This window comes from Phascolarctos cinereus, unplaced genomic scaffold (genome assembly GCF_003287225.1).
Source record: "Phascolarctos cinereus isolate Bilbo 61053 unplaced genomic scaffold, phaCin_HiC Scaffold_3;HRSCAF=262, whole genome shotgun sequence".
Classification (NCBI taxonomy): domain Eukaryota; kingdom Metazoa; phylum Chordata; class Mammalia; order Diprotodontia; family Phascolarctidae; genus Phascolarctos; species Phascolarctos cinereus.
Genome location: NW_027555736.1, coordinates 210975799 through 210999911, shown reverse-complemented (window position 1 = coordinate 210999911; position 24113 = coordinate 210975799). Strand labels below are relative to the sequence as shown.

Here is a 24113-nt window from a genome sequence, read left to right as displayed (position 1 = left end):
GTCTGAAAAGCTGGTAAGCTTTTTGCTAGGTCATCTTCATTTTTTTTTCTCCTGTTGAATCAGGGAGGTGTGTATTTCTTGAGTTTTAACAAAAAGCCACCCACATCCTTATTTTTTAGAACAGAGTGCGTAAATATCTGAGGTGAATGCAAAATTTTCTTCTCCCTGAAAGCAGAAGTATAACACATTTAATTAATGTAAGGATTGTGAGTTATCGTCATGAAATAACCCTTGTTTGTAACCACAGAGAAAAAAGAAGATATGCAAACAGCAAAAATAAATTTCTTAGAAGAGAATCACGACCAAGCAAATGATTACTTTCATTCTATTGATACTTGGTAGTAGGACTGGGTATGTGAATAATATGTAGGCCTAACATTCATGCTGTTAAAGAGGTAAACTCTTAGAAGGCATTATGTTGCAATGAAAAAAAAAACCCACTCCATTTTGAGTTAAAGGTATTGATTGATACCTCAGTGATGAAACATGCTGTCTTAGTGACCTGGAGTAAATCACATGACCTCTCTGGGATTCTGTTCCACAATTACGAAAATGAAAGGGTTGCACTAAATGGTATCTGGGATCCCTCTTAGCTCTAGTTCTGTGTTCCTACATGTCATAGTTGTTAAAATACAGGTTTAGCAAAGTTTCCCTTTACCAAATATCTCTCTACTAACAACAATTAAGATAAAAAGTCTTGGATATATTGCAAGGCCAATACTTCCTCATTTGGTTTTTAAAATACTCAGTGCCCTTTCACAGAAGAGAAACTCAAGCTTCTCTGAGCAGCACTCCTTCGTCATAACTCTTATAACCCTTGGGTTGTCCTTATCACATTCTTCCTTGAATAATACTTATTTTTTCATATCTGTTATACCCCATAGTAGGCCATGAACTTCTGGAGGAATGGGACTGTTCTTCATCTTCTTGTCCCTAGAATCTTGTACAATACTTTGAACTTGTTTAATAATTGTTGTGATTACTTCTAACTGTTTAATAAATGCTTATTGAATTGAATTTTTGAAATAAAAACCATCCAAGGGATGGTTTTTTATGTTTTCTTCCTCATTGGTACATCAAATCAGTTATAAGCCACATATGAGAGTTAAAAATTAGATTCAAAGCAATTTCTTTGACTTATACATTTTTTGGTTAGGCAACTGGGGTTAAGTGACTTGCCCAGAGTCACACAGCTAGTGAGTGTCTAAGGCTGAATTTGAGCTCAAGTCCTCCTGACTCCATGGCCGGTGCTCTGTCCACTGCATCACCTAGCTACCCCTTCAGCTGTAGAATTTTGCAACAGTAAACATTCTTTATAAAGTCTCCTATGCTTAGAATTCTCTCCTTTCTCATTTTACTTTCAGGCTTCCCTGGCTTCCTTCAAGACTCAGCTAAAATCCCACAAGAAACCTTTCCCAATCTTCCTCAAGTCTAATGTCTTCCTCTGTTGATTATTTTCAATTCATCGTCCATATATATGTATATTATACACACACACACACACACACACACACACACACACATAACACACACACACACACACACACATGTATTTCCTAGTTTTCATCTGAAATTGTTGGTTTATTTGTTCAGAGCATGATATTAATGAAACCAATGCCTGATTCAATCCTGTAGGGGTCAGTTTTGATCAACTCAAAACTGTGGGTTTTCTTGTTACAAGAGTACTTAATAGAAGTAAAACATATTTAACTTTATTTCATGCAATAATCCTTAAGATAGAATGAGAAGATTTTCTTTAATTTACTTCAGAATAATAAATAAAGTCAGCCTATAAACTATCTGGGAAAGTATTTTGTCCCCTAAACTTGAGTTATGATCATTTTTTCATATCAAGATGCTGCTTCCTCATTGGTTTATTGTGAAATGTCTGCAATTTCCTGTCTCTGTAGATTGTGCTGCTTTTTCCCACTTCTTTAAAGTTGAGCAGATTTATCAAGTATCTCAGCAGAAAGAGCTGCTACCCCTGAGACACCTGGGTAAGTAGAGAGAAGAAAATTTTTTTAAAAGATTATAACTAAGACTGTTTCTGTTAATATGACTATATAAAAAAGGCTAATATTTACAAAGAGGATTTCTATACTCACATAATTAACAAGTCCTTGTATTGGCAAGGCACAAATGAGGAAGAATAGGAGTTTTCTCTACCCTGTGTAGCGGTGAGCAGATATCAAAATTCCAACTTAGAAGTAGTGAGGAAAGAAATCTCCAGATCCAAAAGGAAAAAGAAAAATATTTTCCTAATGTTTTACATTTAATTTTTTTCAAGTAATTTGTTGGCAAATTATTGTACATGTTTAAGATGATGTGGTCTAGAAGAAAGCATTACTAGTTTAGCTAGTAGAGGTATTTCTGGCTCTTAAAATGACTTTTACTCTTTCTTTATCTTCAAAATGGTGTAATGATTCTTTTTCATATTCCTCACCTAAATATTATGAAGATTAGGTGTGTTACTGTTGAGGAGTATACTTTAGAATAAAGAACAGTGAACCAAGTACTACTATGATGTTTTGTAAAAATATCCTTTATTTTAATCACATTATCACCTATCCTATATTAAGAAGTTCATAAGTGTGTAACCCTGAGCAAGTCATTTAACCTTTAGGTACCTAGAATTTATCTACTAAGTCATTCTCACCATAGGAGTTCTCTCCCTGGGGAAATCACAATTCCTTCATATATTCCATCATTTTAAAATTAACTATGATCTGATTCTTATGTTTTCTTACTTTGAAAAAAAATCACATTTCTTTAGCCCACTTTCAGATTCTCATCATTTTCAGATTCTAACCCATATTTCAGATTCTTAGATTAACTTACATTCAGATTCTCATTTAATTTCTGTAAAAAGGAAGTAAAGTAGAAATTTTTTTAAAATTTAATTCAACACTTTTTAAAAAAAGTTTTCCCCATAAGTCAGTTAAATAACCCCAAAATTATCTGAAAAGGTACGTAAATTATAACAAGTATATATTCCATAAAGATTCTCATGACAACTATTGTCTCTAACAGTTTACTAGGAGAAAAGCCAACTTCTATTATGCATTTACACTCATTATTGTTTAAGGTTTTTCCAGGCTGTGCGGAGATGACTCATGAAAACAGTGCTTCCCCCTGCTAAAGAATATAGGCACTAGGAGTACATGGACCCCAATTGTGTGGGCCCCCCAAAATCAGTGGAGATTCCTATCTAGCTTTGGTAAAATCCCACCTTGTCTTGTCAAGATTACATTTCCATATATTCTGTGCCAGAGAATAGTGAGATCTACCACCACCAGAACTTTATAAATCTTGCCAAAAGCATTCTTTGTTATCTTATCTTTAAGAATCCTACATATTTATATACATGGACATAATGTATGCCTTTCTCCATGAACTTGAGGACAGCTAGTGAAATTCCCACTAAGGTTCATTGTACAGATAAATATGTTTATACTTGATATTAAGGCTGTTGACTGAGAATGAACTAGTAAAATACATCCCAGTCTTTAACAACTGAACAAGGCTAAAAAATAGGTACATTTTCTTTAATACTATCAAACAGTAGAACAACAACCAAAAAGATCCGTTTTATAAATAACAAATTCATTTGTCCTGTTTTCCATTTTAGAACAGCTGGCTTTTTAAATCTTGATAAGTAATACTCTATGAGCCAGGACATCTAGTCAGTAACAGTTGTCTGCTTGTCCCTGTCAAGAAGTTTTATAGCCACCACAATGTAGTAAAGTTGGTTCTGCTATAATGCTTGTTTTGAAGACACAGATTTATTCTAGCTATATCCAGCTATTGATATGTTAGGAAATAATTAGAGCATAATAAAAAACTGCTAATGGTCAGTTTCCTCTGAGAGAAACAGCAAAAGTGAAGAAAACCGCTATTTCATAATAACTCATTAGCTGTTACCCTTTTGACATCCGTTTCCAAATCTTTTTCAAAGTAAAACGCCATGGTTACTGTGTATCTTCTGATATAGTAGTAGTTGTGGATAGAGGAGTACTGGTCCTCATTCACATACTCTGTCCCCTACTTCAGCGATGGTTACAGCCACTCTATACCCTACTCCTCTGTTTGCACCCATTAAGGTCACCCTTTCCCTTCTAGGCATCAATTTTGCCAACCCAGGCCCCACAGAATCTGGGAGTAGGATGAAAAGCAGTCTGAGACTATATCCATAGTAGCTACTTTTTTGGGGTAACATTTATGTATTTCTTAACTATTTAATATAAAAATGTGCTTTCATTTTTATTAAATTCCTATCTTTTTTTGTAACTGTTTCACTGACAGAAGTTTGTTTTTTTTTTTAGGATTGTGTTTCTAACTCCATTTCCCCCCATAAGCTCTGTAGCTTTTATTGCACAATTTTGCATTGTGTGATGATTTTTATGTTGTGTATGTCTGGTTATAGCAGAATTGACTGTAGATGGGAGTAGATTGTTGAAACTAAGAGATAGTAAAAGAGAATAAACTCAGTTACTCTGAGGTCAGAAGAAATGTTCAGCAAGAGACAGGGTATCTGTGACTTGGCAAGAGACAGGGCATCAGGGTTCTTTGTGAACCAACATGTGGCCAGCCAGGAAGAACTAACAAAAGACAGCCCCAACGGTAAGATTAACTCTAGTTTGTTTGTTTGTTTTTCTTCAACATCTGGGCCAGTTTGAAGTCAGTGATCCAGATAAATATCTGACTTAGGCTTAAGAAATTCCTTTTAAATTGAGTTACATCTCTGATTGGGATTCTGTATCTCCAAAACCTTTTTCAGAGACTCTTGGTGGGGGGGGGGGAGGGAAACCCAAGGAACTGATTGGTATACAAAAGATAGGCAAGAAAAAAAAATAAGAGAAAAGGGCAATACTTTTGTCAATAAAACTTCTGGTATACGACCCTACTTTTGTTATGTTTATCTGCTACCAACAAAACCCAACTTTCGTGCTGGAATTCTGATCAATGCTATTTCTGTGTGTGTGTGTGTGTGTGTGTGTGTGTGTGTTGTGTGTGTGTGTGTGATATGTATATGAAAAGGTGATTTTACTAGCAAAACAAGAAGACTAATGGTATGCTGAAGAGTCTGATATATCACGTGTTAAATTCACATAGTTTAAGTCATTCAGTATATTGTTAGATTTTTGGTTGGTTGGTTTTTAAATTACAGAACTTTCAGCAGTGCTAATGACACATTTTACTTGGATGGTATGCAGATTTGGATATTGTCCTACAAACTGCACGTTTGAAATCTTATGACCCCATGCTTTCTCCTGTCCTGGTTGTTGTTGTTTGTCTTCAGTCCTCGAAGAGAGCCATGACGTCAGGGAGATGATGCTATGACATGCAAGTGAATTGGATTTAAGTGAGGAAGGGCTGTGCAAAGTCACCAGCCTCACTTTCTCTTCCTGAGCCATTTGGATCCAGTGGCAAGATATAGAACAAGACAGCTGGAGATGCCTCCCAGCCCGGAATGCTACATAAGCAACATAGGAAGAACGTGATGTAAGAAGCATTTTCTGCCCTAAACATCCTCTCTTCTCTCTTCCACTGGCCTCTGGTGACCTGTGACTATGGATTCCTTTCCTCTCCTTCCTGAAATTCCTGTCATTAGAGCCATTTGCCTGGATCAGATTGAAAAAGCAGGAGGTTCCTATTTTGCAGTATAAGAGTAAACAGGAAAGAACCCAGGTCTAAGAGTTTCTCCTGTCCTGACATGTGCAACACATGAACATGATTTTATTATTACTTTTATGTTTGTGTTTGTGTGTGTATGTATGTGTGTGTATATGTGGGGGAGAAGCATTTTCTAATCATTTTATTAATCCTCAAGTGGGAGAAACCCTGGAATTCATCATACTTGTGGAAAACTATTATTACAAATCTAACTTCTTTTCTATAAGTTTCTCTATGATAGACACAACTGCTTAGTTTCTTTTTTCACCTCCTAAAGTCTATGATTTAGTATTTGCTTTTTAAAAACTTCAGAATTATATATCAAGGCATTTTTAAGATCTGCGGGAGAGAAAAGGGTATTTCAAAAACCATGAAACAATCAAGAAATACTTATTCTTTTGGCTAGGCAATGGGGTTAAAGTGACTTGCCCAGGGTCACACAGCTAGTAAGTGTTAAGTATCTCAGGCCAGATTTTAATTTAGGTCCTCCTGACTAGGGCCTGTGCTCTATGCACTGCGCCACCTAGCTGCCCCCAAATACTTCTTTTTAAACTAGATTCTGAGTATAAAATATGACACAACTGTTTTTTCTTTCCTTACAGAATCAAAGGCATTTAAGAAGAAACTTGAACCTTTGCTAAAGCAAAATATTAATTATTCCTATTGTGATCAAGCTAACTTCAGTTTTATGGAGATTGACAAACAAAGTATGGTCCTACCTCCAGGCCATGTGATGGACTAATTGATCTCTTTTGTCAGTTTTCTGGAACTATGATAACATAATATCAAGTTTCTTCAACCTAGCTGCTGGTCTCAGTTAATGGCCAGACACCAATCCATAGGCATTTGTGGAAAAATCTCTAGGCCCCAAATATTCAATGGCATCGCAAAACAAGACCAACCTATGAGAGCTTAGTATATGAGCTAATAATGAACACAGTTTCACTTTTTCATAGACTTTTAGAGAATAACAATAATAGCTAGCATTTATATAACACTGTAAGGTTTGTAAAGTACTTTACATATATTATCTCATTTTATTTTTTACAGCAACCCTGGAAATTAGGTAATAGTCTTATCCCTCATTTTACAGATGAGGAAACTGAGTCAGACAGAGATTCAATGACTTGCCCAAGATCATGTGGCTAGTAAAGATCGGAGGCTAGATTTGAACTCAGATCTTCCTGACTCCAGGTCAGGAGTACCACCTACTGTACCATCCAAAAGAACTGACGCTATTGCCAGAAAACAAATCATGAATGAAACTGAGTGTATTGAAGAACAGCACCACGTCGATCACTATTTGTTCCCCGTCATTTATGTCTTCGTGATGGTCATCAGCATTCCTGCCAATGTCGGGTCTCTGTGTGTCTCGTGTCTGCAGATGAAGAAGAAAAACGAACTGGGAGTCTACCTGTTTGGTCTGTCACTCTCTGATCTTCTCTACTCATCGACGTTACCCCTTTGGATACATTACACTTGGAATGAGGACAACTGGACATTCTCTCCTGCCCTGTGCAAAGTGAGTGCTTTCCTGATGTACGTGAACTTCTACAGTAGCACTGCCTTCCTCTCCTGCATCTCCCTTGATAGGTACTTGGCGGTGGTCTATCCTTTGAAATTTCCCTATCTCAGAACAAGAAGAATCGCCTCCTTCATCAGCCTATCAATCTGGATCGTAGAAACATCGTTCAATGCCATCATTATCTGGAAGGATGAAACGTCTATTGAACGCTGTGGTACCAATAAGTCTTATATTCTGTGTTTTGACAAATACCCCTTGGAGAAATGGCAAAGTAACTTCAACGTCTTTCGGACATGCACCGGTTATGTGATACCCTTGGTCATAATTATATTTTGCAACCAAAAAGTCTACCAAGCAGTAAAGCACAATCAAGCTACAGAAAGCCGTGAAAAGAAGAGGATCGTCAAGTTGCTCTTGAGCGTCACGCTCACTTTTTTCTTATGCTTTACCCCTTTCCACGCTATGTTGCTGATTCTAAGCGTCGGAAAGCACAGCACAGACTTCGGCAAGCAGATATTTAAACTTTATCGAATCACCGTTGCCCTGACAAGTTTAAATTGTGTGGCAGATCCAATTTTGTACTGTTTTGTAAGTGAGACAGGAAGATCAGACATATGGAACTTGTTCAGATTCTGCCATCTGCCAAGTAAGTCTCAAAGAAACATGGCAGTCTCTGTGTCAACAAAATACAGTGTAGAGTTAGGCATAGCAGAATGAAGCACAATCTTTTTCTTCCTCCCTCCAACCCCTTTCAATGGAAGATTTTATATTTATGGACATTCCTTTTTTTAAAATTTTGAGTTTTGAATTCTCTCCCTCTCTCCAGTCCCTCCCCCACCCATTGATAAGGCAAACATTGTCATATCAATTAGACATGTGAAGTCATGCAAAACATATTTTCATATTATCCATGTGGCAAAAAAGCAAGAAAAATAAAGTTAAAAAACCCACTACATTTCAATCTGCACTCAGACTTCATCAGTTCTCTCTCTGGAAATGTAGAGCATTTTTCATCATGTATCCTTTGAAATTATCTTGGATTGTTGTCTTGATCCGAGTAGCTAAATTCATTACAACATTATTGTTACTGTATATAATGTTCTCCTGGTTCTGCTCATTTCACTTTGCATCAGTTCATATAGGTCTTCCCAGGTTTTTCTGAAACCATCCTGCTTGCCATTTCATATAGCATAATAATATTCCATGACAATCATATACCACAACTCGTTCAGCCATTCCCCACTTGATAGGCATCCCCTTAATTTCCAATTCTTTTGCCACCACAAAAAAGGAGTATATATATATATATATATATATATATATATATATATATATATATATATATATATATATGTGTGTGTGTGTATGTATGTATATATTTGTACATGCAGGTTTGTTCTTTTTTTTTTTTTTTTTTACCTTTTTCTTTGTTCTCTTTGGCATACAGACCTAGTGGTGGTTCTGGGTTAAAGGGTGTGCACAGTTTTACGGCTCTTTGGGCATGGTTCTAAATTATTCTCTAGAATAGTTGGACTAGTTCACAACAAAGTGGAGTATTTTTCAAGTCATCAAGATAAATATGGGAGTTATGGTGATCAAGTAATCTATCAGAATAACAGAATTTAACTAGCATTGTCAGGAATGAATTATTTAATATAAAACATCTCATTTAATTAATCACAGAGAAGTGTGAGCTAGGTGTGAATAAGACTTAGATATCTCACTAGGTGGGACTGGAAGTCACTTAGGATTGTTTGAGAGACTTGGTCAGGCTATGTCAGTCTAGGCTTTAATATTTTAATTTAAATTTAGTTTTTTAATATAAAACTTTAATATTTAACTAAAAGTTAATAGTTGAATACTTTTTGGAGGGAGTGTTTACATACATCTCTGCCTTTTCAAGCAGAGTAAATTAAATGGAACCATATAATTTTTTTCTTGATGATCTTATTTTCATCAGTAGCAACAATTATTGTATCTGGCTATAGTACAACAAAGCAAAAAATGTAGGGTTGCTTGCCCTCCAGGAATGAACTCAGACTATACTTTCAGTTCTTGTGTCTGCTTTTTGTAAGTTTTCTCCCTCCTCTCTCACTATCCATTGTCAACTGTCACTTCTATCTTTCATTGTCTCCCCTCCACATCCCCTTGGACCTCTCTAATCTTGCTTCTAATTTATGGAGCTAGAAATCTAGCAACTGAGTGTATTGTTCTTATGCTTTAAATATGAATAAATAAGAATAACAAGGCACCTTTCATAAAATAATGGGAATGAAATTTAGCTCATGGACTCTAAGCAGCTTCACCTATTCAGGGGACTCTTTTCCTTTCAGAGTCCCAATTATATTTCAGGTTTACAGCTCTAATCTAGAATGCTGTTTGTCAGAAAACTAGCTCCCAGATAAGTTTACTGTACTTATATTTATATTTTTAAACTGCTGAAGTTTGTTATACTGGATTTTTTTCCCAGTACTTTATTTTTCCAGCTACATGTAAAAACAATTTTTAACTTGTTTTTAAAACTTTGAGTTCCAAAGTCTCACCCTTCCTCTCTTCCTACCCCCACCCCCTCACCACTGAGAAGGCAATCAATTCAATACAGGTTATACATGTTATACCGAATTTTAAACAAAAAATGGTTACTCTGCATCATTTATATTTTGAAATCTCTGAAGGGCACTATTATTACACTGTTCTACCTTCATGAGTACCCAGTGGAGGTTTGGTATATACTCTTCTTCCCTACCTACCCCTAATCAAGTTAAAATTCCAGAACTCTGAAATAGTTTTTGCTTTCACCTTTCACATTGTCCCCCTCTACCTGAGCTTCCTCTATTCACCTCTCTATGGTTAACTTCTCCAAACTGCCCACCTACCACTAAGACATACATATACAAATATACATACTTGCACGTATCCATCAAGTTTTACTTGTAGCATGGTTTAGTGGAAATAAAACTGGACTTGAATTACAGAGGGTCTGATTCTGAGTCCCAAGTCTATGATTTACTAGCTGGGTGACTTCGGACAAGTCACTTGAATTTTCAGAGCCTCAGTGTCAAAATGAGAGGGTTTAACTAGATGACCTCTGAGATTTCCTTGAGTTCTAAAAGATATGATCCTATTTGCAAAATTATCATTAACAAAAGCAAGATGTCTCTGCCTTTAAGAGCCATGAACTTACTTGAATGATTAAAAAACCATTTACTATGTACTTACTACGTAACAGGCAAAGAGCTGTACAAATATAAAAAGCAACACAGCCCCCTCTTTCAAGGGCTTACATTCTAATAGGTAAACTAATATGCAAGGTTGGACTAAATCTCTAGAGTTCCTTTCAGCTAAAAATCTATAACTATATAGAGTGGCTACAGGCTATGAATATCCTAGTCCAAAAAAAAGGTACTCAGCACGTGTTTTGTTGTTTTCTTTTCCTTTTTTAAATAAACTCAGCAAATACCAAACGCATTCGGATAAACAAAATAAAAAGTATACAAAATCAATCTCAATTTTTTGGTCATTTGTTATAAATATACATATTAACTTTAACAAAATAACAAAAATATGATTTAATTCCATGTTGCCCTGTGACCTTCTTTCTTTTGTCTATGTGTATATCTGTATGTATATGCAGATATACACACATATGTTTATATACATATACATACACATATAAAATATGTAAATATTACATATGTGTGTATATACATGTCTAATTTTGATGCCCAGCACATTCTATGAGGGGGGAAACTATTGATCATTCTATTTCATTGACAGACATTTCCTAAAAACTGCTTATGTGTAAGGCATTATGCTAGGTGATAAAGGTTTGGTTTTTTTTAAAGGACAAATTGTCTCTGGCCTCAAGGAGCTTACATAACTTCTGGCTCATAGTGATATTTTTTTATACCCTTCTGCTGAATAAAAGTGCAGGCTGTAACTGACTGTTTGTTCCTTTCCAAAGTAGTTTCTTTGCCGTCCATAAAGGAAGGCTTTGGTAGGAATTTCTACCCTCCAGTCTTCTGATCATATATCTGCATATTGATCACCACTATAGGTATATCACTGCTTAAAGTGTCATTTTCATTTTTTGTTTTACAGTTCCTGAGGGTTTTTTAGCCCCCAGGATGTTTGTGATTTATAAGCATAAATTGAATATCTTTTGCTAGAGAAAGAATTGAGGGGTAAAGGAACCTCTTCTCACCCATTTTGTTTAGAAAGTCTTCCTATACGAGCTGAGTTTCCAGAATACATGACAATTTCAGTCTACAATATTCTTGACTCTTGAGCAATGATTCCGTGAAAGTCTCATGACAGTATATCCTTTAATTGACCTATTTTGTTCCTTACCTTCTTTTTCAGTTTAAGTCTGGCCTCAAAGCTAGAAAATTTCCCCATGTCATTGGAGTCTTGTTTTTCAACAACAGTAACAACAACAACAAAAAAAACCTTTGAAACAAGCTACTGTTTCTTTCTTCTCTCACCTGTTGGTGTTTATTTTAAATTACACAATCTGGGTTTTAAAAATAGAATATATGTTAACATATGTAAGCCATATGTTCTTTATAGAGCTTTTATCTTACCATATGTGCCAGGGTACCTTCTCCGCCTGTCATCTTTACCACTTTGCTTTCCATGCATTTATTTTTACTCTGCTAAAACCATCCAGGGGTTGCTATAGAAACACAGGTGATATTGTAACACACTCCATTGTGCAGGACTCTATAATAATAGAATTATCTTTTGTCTAGGTACAACATCTGACCCTGGCATGGAATTAGAAGATTGCTCTTCCAACAGAAAGCACACCAAAACACACGTGCTTAGCCATCAACTAACTCAAGTATGTACCAAGAAGCTGGGTTCCTTTAGCAAATCTTATATGCCATCTATTTGACAATTATAAAATATTTTCTCTTTTGAGAATTCAATTACCAACTGAAGGGGAAAAAATGGGTCCGTGAGAATTGAAAGACCTATGTGTTTTCACATCTTTGTAAATCTACAGGAAGGCGTACAGTTTTAAGGTTATTTTCTCACAGACTGGATGCCAAGGAAGCTATGGGAAACAGGTGGCTGTCGTTCCTGGGCAGAATGTAACTAATTCCAATGAAAGAATCTTTGTTTAATACACTTCTTTCAAGTCAATTATATTCGACAAAGCATTTATTAATGCCTAGTGTGTTGCTAGTTAGAGAGAAAAACAAAACATCCCCTGCCCTCAAGAAGCTTGCTTTCTGATTTCTTCTTGGTAGATACATATTTCTTAACAGGGGGAAATCAACAATATTTCAAAAGAAGGCTGATAAGAGGCATTTTTGGGGGCGGGGGAATTAGTTTACCATAAATGCTTTAAACAATTTCAATTGAAGGAACTAGGATAGCTTACTTCCACTTTCATCATTTCACAGTCTTTGTTTGTTATTTCAGTTTGAAATATGAAAGCATATGAATGAGCCAAATGACCTTTCTCTCTACAAGAAAGTGGCTATAATAAAATTATGTCTAGCTCGGAGGAAAAACTACGAGTTTGTCTTGGGTATTGAAACATGCATGAGAATAGGCCTGCTCCAAGTGAATTTGTGTAGAGACCTCAGGAGTTTTAGGGACACGTTTGTCTCCCCTCTGAAGGGCCACTATTTTGATTTGACTAAGCAATCCACTCACTGGCCAGTGAGCGAGAAGGATTAGTCATTCAGCTGTTCTTTAAAATGGAATGACTAGGCCTTAGCTAATTTTTTTTCTCTTCAGCTACAAATCAGAACTACCCCAAGAGACATTGGGGAAGGGACTGTGAACTTTTGCCCTCCCTGCCAAATAATCATTTCCTAAGCACCTTTTATATGTGAGGAATTATGCTAGGTACTAAATATTAAAAAAAAAAAAAGACAAGCTGTTCCTGGCCTCTCCCAGCTTACATCCTACTGGCTCTGGCTCATAATGATGATTTTAAAAAAAAAAAAATCTTTTCATTGGATAAAATAAAAGTGCTGCAAAGGACATATGGGTCAGCTAGGTAAGCTTGAGGTTGGCCCTCTTCTGCTGTGGGTTTCTTTTTTTTGTCCTGATTCTAGGTGACCAAAGCTCCATTGAGATCTAGCCTCAACCAATGTTGGCTTAAATACTCTGCCATCCCTTAGTTCCTAGAAGTTTCCGGGGAAGCCTTAGCACATGTTCTCTGAGATGGCTGATAAAGGCCTATTTGAAGCAAGCTCCAAATCCTACTACAAGTGTTTTCATATTTCTCTTTTTTCCAGCCTGTGAACTTTTTTTTAAAACGCTAAATTAAAGAACACTAAAAAAAGTACATTTCTATATGTAAAATAAAACAGAAGTTTGTATATGAAACCATGAATCTTTATGACAAAACTTGCTTTTAAAAACTTATAAATTGACTACATTATTGTATTGATTAACTACAATATTACTACATAATAAATTCAATATATTACTTTCAAAGCTGTCCTACTTCTTGGTGTTTCCCTTTTAACTTCCTTCTGTGTACTTTAAAAGATGCTCCAATAATTTTTTCCTTTCCCCCTTTTATTTTTGCAACTTTCATTGGTTCTTTCCTTTCTTCGAAATCCCTCCCTAATTCCCCCAAACTACTTCCTACCCCCCCAAAAGAAAAAAATGTATAATCCTTAGAACAAACATAGTTCTTTGCTTTATCACTTGTAGCTAGCAAATATACATGCAATTCCTAGAACCACTAGGTGCTGATATTGTTCCACCTACCTTAGGATGAGTTCTCTTGAGAATGAGAAATCTGTGCTGATTTCTTGTTCCCGAAGTGTTTGGGATCATGTTTTCATCTCAAGAGAGCAAAAATACTATACATGTCACCCTGGGAAGGATGGAGAAAGAGGTTAGTCATGTTATTGACAAATACTCTGAGTTATTAACAATCACTGACAAGTCTAATAATATTGCTATAATACACTAAATTATAATTTACAGATATCCTTTTGAAACAGCCCTTTTCCAAAATTGTCATGAAAGACATGCAAACAGGTAAGTAGTTTGATAGTTAGTCATAGTTTTTGTTCCAAGCTACTGATATGTTATCACTTTCCTAAAAGTCCACAGACAAAAAAAGTTACTCAACTTTTCTGGTCCTGAGTTTCCTTATTCATCAGTTGGAGGTGCTCCAATTGAAAGACTGCAATCAGGAAGAATTAAATAACAAACACTATTTGATAAGTAACACCGACAGGTGGCATGCAAATTGAGTAACTGGTACTCAGGGTAAATGCTGACTTTGTGTTTTTAAAGATTAAAAATGCATATAAACCGGGGCTATATGTCTTAGTTTTCTCTTTAAGAGTAAGGAGCTTATTAAATGTTTATGGACTGACATATTATATAACATTTATATTTGTCCATATTATTTGTATACAATTCATGTAGCAAGGTGGTCAGTTTTCTCTTTGGGTCTTTGTTCCACTTAGAGTTAACTTAGAAAAATATCTAAAACAAAACTTAAGTATAGTCATTTTTCCTAAGTTTTATATTTCATTATTTCTGTAGACATTCTAGAGCATTTTTCCCCAGTGAATTTTGTTATTATTTTATCCAGGCCTAAAAAATATCTCTCTGGTAACTTGATTGAGATACTACTAAATCTGTAAATTTTACACCTCTAGAAATAAAAGAATTATAAAAGAAAAATATTGAAAATAAGCAGAGTTTTCCTGGAATGATCACTGGGAGGATAATTCCAGGAATCATTGTGCCAAATTAAATCTGTGTCAAAGCTATCTGAAAATAAAATGGATAAATGGATAACAGGGTTCCCAAATTGTTCACTGGCCCTCAATGTACAACATAGGTATTGAACTTGGAACAGCTGTAACAGAAAAAGCATGGCACTAAGGATACACAGGAGCCCATAAAAAAAATCTGGAAGCATAAATCACTCATCACCTAGGAACATTTTCTTATCTTATCTTTGGGGCCAAGTTTAGTCACTAATAATTTCATGGCCTTCAGTTTTATTTTTTGTTCTATGCATTTACATTTTATACTCACTATATATATTTTTTGTTGCTTCTGTGCTCTTCATTCTGCGTCTGTTCATATAACTCTTGCCATGCTTTTCTGAATTCTTCACATACAGTGGCACATGGCACAATAATATTTTATTAGATTCATGTTCCACAATTTGTCTAGACGTTTCTCAATCGATGGTCATTTACATTTCCCCCACAGTTATTTTCTACTAAAAATAGTGCTATAATGAATATTTTTGTGTATATGGGACTTTTATTTCCCTATACCTCCTTGGGGCATATGTCTAATAGTAGATCTCTGGGTCAAATGGTATAGACTTTTTGGTCACTTTTTTGCATAATTCCAAATTATTTTCCAGTACTGTTGGACTAATTTATAGGTCTGCCAATAGCCTGTTTTTGTACAGGTCCTTCAATACTGAAAATTCTTTATCTTTCCTCATCTACGCCCATTTACTGATTATAAAGTGAAATCTCAGAATTGTGTTGATGTGTACCTTTCTTATTTGAATGATCTGGAGCAACATTATTGTTAATAATTAACAACACTTCTGCTCAGTGTTTGATCACTTAGCAATAAGAGAATCAATCAATCAATCAATGAACATTAAGCGTCGACTATGTACCAGGCATTGTGCTAGATGGAAGGGATACAGTTACAAAGAATGAAGTAATCCCTGTGCTCAAGGAGCTTTCATTCTAATGAAATGGTGCTTGATCTTACATATTTCTTTTATCTCCTTACATATGTTGGATATCGTACTCTTTTCAGAATTAAATGATGCAAAGATTTCCCTCAAGCAAATAACCTCCCTTCTAGTGCTGGTTGCATTGATTCTATTCATGCAAAATGTTTTTTTTCATTTCTCATAATAAAAATGATCTATTTTGTTTTTTGTGATGGTCTCTAGCCCATGTTTGGTTCAGAACTCTCTCTAACTGTAGGTATGGAAGACACCTCATCTTGAGGTCTTCTATGCATTTTGAGCTTATTGTGGTGTGTGGTATAATCTTTTTATCTAAACTTAATTTCCAACTGTCTTGCCACGTTTCCGAAACTTTTTATCAAAATGGGTAGTTTTTCAAATGATTAATACTCTCCAAACATTCAAACTATCTCCAAACTGGCTCTCCAGTTCATCAAATGCTCGGTTATAAGTTCAGTTGTTTCCAGTTCTTCCTTATCTAGTCTGTCATAGTCATCTACTTTTCTATTCTTTAAAAATAGTTTTGATGATCACTACTTTGTGCTATAATTTGAGGTCTAGACATGCCTTTCTGTCTTCAGTCCTAAGTTTTATATGTCATTATTTCCATAGAGCTTCTAGACCCAATGAATTTTGTTATTATTTTGTCTAGCTCTAAAACATATCTCTCTGGTAACTGGATTGAGGTACTACTAAATTTATATATTTTATATCTCCAGAAATAATTATAAAAGAAACATATTGAAAATAAGCAGAGCTTTCCTGGAATAATCACTGAGAGAATAATTCCAGGAATCATTGTGTCAAATTACATCTATGGTAAAGCTATCTGAAAATAAAATGGAGGGCCAAATACCTCTGTCAAGGGGGAGGGAAGAGAGGGAATGCTATCACTTTATATTTTTTTAAATTTATTTTTTCCATATGCTTTTGAGTCGAAAATTTTTTCTCCCTTTTTCTCCTCCCCCCCACCCTCCCCCAAGACGGCGCACAATCTGACATAGGCTTTACATTTACATACTCATTAAATATATTTTCACTTCAGTGAAGTTGTAAGTAAAAATTAAAACCAATAGGAGGAACCATCAGAAAGATGAAACAAAACTCAACTGAAGGTAAAAATAAGTGAGAGCGATTCGACTTCCATAGTTCTGTCTTTGGATGTGGACAGCATTTTCCATCCCGAGGCCTCTGGAGATGTCTTAGATCCTCGTCATGCTGAGAAGGGTTCAGTTTAACATTCTTAGTCATTGGAATGCTATCACTTTAAAACCAGACTGACAAGATTTTCTTTCAAAGTCCTTCTTTAAAAAACAAACAAACAAAAACGCTACCACTTAAAAGCCTAGCTGGTGAAGCAAAACACATTCAAATGAATATATATGCCAAAAAAGGTGGGTTTTTAAATTAAAATTTAAAATGAGGCCAGAAAAAAAAAAGCAAACAAATGAAAAATGTTGAACTATAATAGACCTCTTAAAATTGAAACCTGTATGATGGATATCAGGGTGAAGGCCTCTATTAATTTTGAAACCGCTGTTTGAAACATTGTAAGTGGAGGAGAGCTGAACATTGGTACCCTGTTAGTAAAGGCTTGATGTTGGGTTAAATAAGGCACTCTTAAGTTACTGAACAGTTAACAAAAGGAGGTTTGTTTAGCTGTAACATAGTAAGGATATACAACAAGGCTACCGTAGCACTTACCTTTGACAGACATGGTCTTTCTCATTTCCACATGAAAATGTGTCTATTACGTAGGATAGCATGTGGCAACTTAAATGGTCTTCTGGCATCCACCAACTTGGAAGAGTATCAGCCCCATGTAAATGGGACCTTTTATGCCTCTAGATGACCACAAGAAAGGCACAATTCAAGCCTTGTCCCACACCCAGGGATCAATCATATTCTGGCTTTGTCCCATTGTATAGGGAGTTCAAGTTTACCCTTCCATTTTTCCCTTTAAACAAAAGGTTAGGTTTCAGGAACTCTTCTGTCAGGCCAGTTGCAAACAAGTTTATTCCTTCTGTGTGTGTGTGTGTGTGTGTGTGTGTGTGTGTGTGTGCGTGTGTGTGTATGTATATACGTGTGTATATATATGGTTATATATAAAACACTACATATGTATGTTTTTATGCATATAAATGTGTGTGTGCATGTATGTATATCTCCCTATCTAAAATATGCCATACCTATAGTCCACTTCCTCATTCACTGGCTGTCTATTCCCTCCTCATCTCTGCCTCTTAGCTTCTCAGACTTCTCCAAGTTTCAGCTAAAGTCCCACCTTCTACAAGAAGCCTCTCCCAGGCCTCCTTAAACTTAGTGCCTTCCCTCTGTGACTACCTCCATATCTTGTTTGTACGTAGTTGTTGCATCTTGTCTCTCCCATTAGAATGTAAACTCTTTCAGAGCAGAAACTGCCTTTCGTCTTTCCTTGTATCCCCCAAGCTTAACATACTATGTGCCTGGCACATAGTAGACACTTAATAAGTGCTTATTGAATGGGGCGGGGTGAGGAGGGAGAAAGGGAGAGAATTTGGAACTCAAAGTTTTAAAAACAAATGTTTAAAATTTTTTTGAAAATGAATGTTTATTGACTGACCAGTGATGCTCATGTTTTGCTTGGTTGCAAAGTTGGAGTGAATCAAATTGAGAGCTGTCCAGATTAAAAACTTACATTACGACCAGAGGTGGTGCCAGATAATTTCTGTTTTTTCCAGCTCTCAATTACATGGCACCATGAACTACATTTCTCAGAACTTAAAGCTAGAGCTGAAAAAATCACATCCCAAGTGACTATCAACATATTATCTGTTTAGCATGCTTTTCACTGTGTCCTGCCACAGATAATGAAAGAATAGAATATATTTTGAAAATCCCAGATACAAGACTATGTACCTAGAAAACATCCAAAGAATCATGATAATGGTGAAGATGATGATGGTGATGACATCCTCTGTAAATATTTTCCATACTTGTAATTTTAAAGTTGATTTGATTCTCCATCAGCCATCTAGAGAAAGTTAATATAGAGAAATTTCCAAGAGTGGAACACTCATGAGGAAAATGCTTAGATCCTCAGGCTTAGCATACAGAGTAGGAGGTCAGTAAAGACGTGATTTGATTCTATTTAGTTTCATGGGAGAAGAGAGACATCCTGAAAATTACGCAATGTACTTGATATGCAGACATAACTGGGGAAAATGAGATCTTCTAGGAATATTCAAGCAGAGTCTATAAGGACACTCCATTCCTGTCTTTCTTTGTAGAAACCACTGTTGAACAGGATGTATTCGTTGTTTCCTGTGTGCCCTCAGTGGCCACAAGAGGCTATTCTTCATGTGGTAGTGGAGTTGGGGGTGGGTGGGTAGAAGAGAGAAAGAGAGGGTGTCTAATAGGGGGAGATGGGGCTAATCTTCCCCTCATTCACAGCAGAGGTAACAGTGCAATGGAGAGCACCCTGGAATCTGAGCCTGTTGCTCAGCCATATCTGCCACTTCTTGACCCCATTTGGGGTTTACTTGGCAAAGATACTGGAGCGATTTGTCATTTACTTCTCCAGCTCATTTTACAGATGAGGAAACTGAGGCAAACAGGGTGAAGTGACTTGTCTAGGATTACACAGCTAGTAAGTGTCTGAGGCTGGATTTGAACTCAATTTTGCCTGACTTTAGGCTCAGGGCTCTATCTACTGAGCCACCTAGCTACCTCCTGCAACATAATTAGGAAACTGTATATGCTACATTGACATCCAATTATAGCATTTATTCAGTGCCTCCTATGTGCAATGCATTGTGAGATTTCTGGGAATGCAATGAAAAAATGAACAACAGTCTCTGTACTCAAGGAGTCTACTTCTCACTCAAATGGTACAACATGTAATAAGATAATTATCCAGATTATTGTTTGAGGACAGAAAGAATGCTAACATCTAGGGGGCTCAGAAAAGGATTTGAAGAGGAAATGGCAAATGAACTGAGCTTTGAAGGGAGCCAAGGATTCTAAGAGACAAAAGTGAGAAAGAAGTGATTTCCAGGGATATGCGACATTCTATACAAAGATATAGATACCAAAAAAATGGAATTCCAAGTTCAAGGAATAGCAAGTAGATCAGTTTGACTGGAACATGGAGAGTATAGTAATCAATGAGAAGAAAAACCATTTATTAAGCACCTACTCTGTACCAGGCATTGTGCTAAGCACTTTGGGAATATAATCTCACTTGATCATCACAACAACCATGGAAGGCAGGTGCTATTATTATCCTCACTTTATAATTGAGAAAACTGAGATAAACAGAGGTTAAATGACTTACCTAGAGGCTCACAGCTAAGAAGTCCCTGGATTTGAACTCGTCTTCCTGACTCCAGGCCAAGTATTCTCTCTACGGTGTCACCTAGCTGCGAAATAAGTAAGATAGAGTTAGCTTGTGAAGGAATTTAAATGCCAAGATGAGACGGTGTTATTGTTTATTGTTTGGTGAAGGTGGTGGTGTTGGTTGTCATTTTTTCCTAAAAATTGTAGAGGGAAATGGAAAGCTCTTGCATAAAAAAATGGCATGATGAGAGTCATGCTTTAAGATTATTTTGGCAGCTCTGTGGAGGAAGAATTGGAGATAGAGCTGACCTGAAGGCTAGAAACCCCTTAGTAAGCTATTGCAACATTTTAGGTGAGAGTTAATGAGGACTTGACCTAGTATAGCGGTCGCAGAAGTGGAGATAAGGGCATAAATGCTAGATATGTTATGGAGAAAGGATCAACAAGATAAATCTCCTGTGAAAGAAGGAAGGTTAAGGAAACAGAGGAGACAATATTAGCACTCTCTCCTATTATAATTAAGTTAGAGAAGAGTGTTTCCAGAGATCTTATCATTTAAAGAGGCATAATATAGGTATGAAAAAATGTTATTTGGTCATTTTAGTCACATCCAACTTTTTGTGACCTGATTTGGTGTTTTCTTGGCAGGGATACTAATGCAGTTTACCATTTCCTTCTTCAGCTCATTTTATAGATAAGGAAACTGAGGCAAACAAGGTTAAGTGACTTGCCCAGGGTCATATGGCTAGTAAGTGTCTGAGACTGGATTTGAACTCATGAAGATGAGTCTTATTGATTCCAAGCCCAGTGCTCTATCCAGTGCACTACCTAGTTGCCCAGTTATGAGAAATTGTCTATGAATTTAGTGTTTATGCCTTTGAGGCAAAGCATAGATGAGTAGCAATCTTCCAGTGGATCTAACAAACAATTGAAGTGTTACAAGTATCAAGAAATATGTTATTTGTTTGTCATAAGTGATATGCTATAAAGAAACTTTATGAGAAGATTTCTTTGAAAAAGTGAGGGAGGAGGTGCCCGTTGTGTGTTTTAGAAGGACCTATTCTTGTTACTGATGAAGAAAGAACAGGACGGAACTCTAAATTATTGATGTTTTGCAAATGCAATTTTTTTTCTAGTATAAATGTGGTTGGGGGGAGGAAGGGAGGGAGAAGGGGGCTTCTGGGCCACATCCTTAATAAAGGTTTAAGTTTACTAAATGTTTTTAAACAATTGTCCAGAAAGATAGAAGAATTTCTAGGAAGACACACCTAGTAGAGTATACACCTACTAGACTTTTTTTTGAATGTCTAGTTTCCTTCAAAGTCATCTGAGGAGCTGAGCAGAGCCAAGATGGTGGGGTAAAATCAGTGACTTGCTTGAGCTCTCCCCCGAACCTCTCCAAATACCCTTAAAAATGACCCTAAACAAATTCTAGAGCAGCAGAACACACAAAACAGAGTCAAACAAATTTCCAGCACAAGACAGAAGGTCAATGGGAAAGGTCTGTTGAGCCAGGCTGGGAGAAGAGCACAGTCTAGTGCAGGCCACGCTGGTAAAGAAGGGGCCCCAGCAGGCCAAGAGCAGGCCTCAGGGGACTGAATCGAGGGGACCTCTGGTGGTTTCCAGATTTCTTAACCCACAAATGCCAAAGACAACTTAGAAGGTCAGTGAGAAAGGTTTGTCTGACCTGGGTGAGAGGAGCATGGTCCAGCCCTGGCCCTAGCGCAGCCTCAGGGTGGTGGCCACAGTGACAGAAGCTGCTTCCAGAGCTCTCAGCCCGCAGTTGGTGGGGATATCAAGCAGCTAATAAGAGGAGGATTGCGGGGATCTCTTTGCTGGTGCTGAGGCAGGATTCTCTTGCTTTGCCTGTGCTTGGATCTGGGTGGCAGTCCTGGGTGGTGGTCCTGGGGTGAGGAGGAGCACTGGAGTGGCAGAGCTTGTGCCAGCAGTGAAGAGGGAATCCCCCTCACAGTTCCAAGGCAGAAAAGAATGCTTGTGGTCACCCTTGACCAGGTCACAGGCCAGGAAAGGAATAAACACCTCTCCTTTAATCATAATACCTTGGAAGAACTGAAAATTTACAGGTCCCTAGAAGTACCGCTGAAAACATCGGCACAAAACCCCTGAAGCTTGGGATAGTACATTCTCCACACTGGAAGCAGAGCTCTACCTTAACAAAGAGTTTAAAAGTCAAGTAATTGGCTGGGAACATGAGCAAACAGCATAAAAATAATTCAGACTATAGAATCTTACTTTGGTGACAAAGAAGATCAAAACATACAACCAAAAGAAGACAACAAAGTCAAAGCTCCTACATCCAAAGCCTCCAAGAAAAATATGAATCAGTCTTAGGCCATGGAAGAGCTCAAAAAAGGATTTTGAAAAGGAAGTAAGAGAAGTAGAGGAAAAATTGGGAATAGAAATGAGAGTGATACAAGAAAATGATATTTGTAGATCATGAGACCTTCCTTAGTATTAGGGTAGTTGGAGGGAAGATGTATACACACACACACACACACACACACACACACACACACACAGAGTGAGTTGAATATGAAGGGATGATATATAAAAAATAAAATTAAGGGATGAGAGAGAATTGTACTGGGAGGAGGAGAAGGGAAGAGATAGAATGGGGTAAATTATCTCACATGAGAAAAGCAAGAAAAAGCTTTTTCAGTGAAGGGAAAGAGAGGGGAGGTAAGAGAAAATGAATGAATCTTACTCTCATTGGATTTGGCTTAAGGAGGGAATAACATACACACTCAATTGAGTATGGAAATCTATCTTACCCTATAGAAAAATAGGGGGGGAAGAAGATAAAGGGGGGGATGATAGGAGGAGGGTTGGTGGAGGGGGTAGTCAGAAGTGAACACTTTTGAGAAGGGAGAGGGTCAAAGGAAAGAATAGAATAAACAAGAGAGCAGTATAGGATGGAGGTAATTACAGTTAGTGTTTCACAACGTGACTGTTATGGAAGTGTTTTGCATGACTACACATGTATAACCTATGTCAGATTGTTTGCCTTCTCAGTGAGGATGGGTGGGGAGGGAGGAAGAGAGAGAATTTGGAACTCAAAGTTTTAAAAACAAATGTTAAAAATTGTTTTTATATGCAACTGGGAAATAAGATATACAGGCAATGGAGTATAGAAATCTATCCTGCCCTACAGGAAAATAGAAGGGGAAGGGGATAAGAGAAGGGGTGAGGATTGGGAGAAGGGGTATTCAGAATTCACACTGTCTTGGGGTGGGGAAAGGGGAGAGATGGGGAGAAAATTTGGAACTCAAAATCTTGTGGAAGTGAATGTTGAAAACTAAAAATAAATAAATTAATTATAAGATTCTCTTCCAAATAAATAAAATACTTGTTATCTGGGGGGGGAAAAAAGTCATCTGAGGAGCCATCTTCTACATGAAGCCTTTCCTGATCTTCCCTCTCCCACTCAGCTGCTAGTGCCTTCTTGCTCAAAATCCCCTTCAATTTTTTACTAAGTTTTATTTTTATTTATGGAATAAAACAAGCATTTCTATAACATAGTACAATAAAAAAGATGGTTGCACATTAAATTGCAAATCTACTACACACAACTTGTTATTACTTTCAAATATACAACAAAATTATCATATAAATTTCTTTTTTTCTTCCCCCCCATGCTAGAGATGGCTACCATTAGACAGAAATACACACACACACACACACACACCACACACACACACACACACACATATATATATTCCATACATACTTCAGCTTATCAGTTCTTTCTCTGCATGCAGATAGTGCTTTTCTTCATATGTCCTTTATAGTTAATTTGGGTATTTATAATAGATAAAATAACTTATTCACTCAAAGTTGTTCTTAAAACAATATTGCTGT

The 24113-nt window shown here is 36.7% G+C and overlaps 1 protein-coding gene across 5 annotated transcripts; it reads left to right on the top strand.

Annotated features, from left to right (window-relative positions):
- The first annotated feature begins 1906 nt into the window (after positions 1 to 1906).
- Positions 1907 to 13906, top strand: GPR65 (G protein-coupled receptor 65). Of its 5 annotated transcripts, none has more exons than XM_078151445.1 (4): positions 1907 to 1997; positions 5300 to 5502; positions 6767 to 7844; positions 11950 to 13906. In XM_078151445.1, exons 3-4 carry the CDS (start codon positions 6929 to 6931, stop codon positions 12093 to 12095), a joined length of 1062 nt encoding a protein of 353 aa, XP_078007571.1. In that variant the 5' UTR covers positions 1907 to 1997; positions 5300 to 5502; positions 6767 to 6928; the 3' UTR covers positions 12096 to 13906. The 5 variants fall into 5 exon arrangements, with proteins under 5 accessions (XP_078007571.1, XP_020856008.1, XP_020856007.1 ...); XM_021000349.2 differs by having other exon boundaries at positions 6724 to 7844; XM_021000348.2 differs by having other exon boundaries at positions 6276 to 7844.
- Positions 13907 to 24113: the final 10207 nt, after the last annotated feature.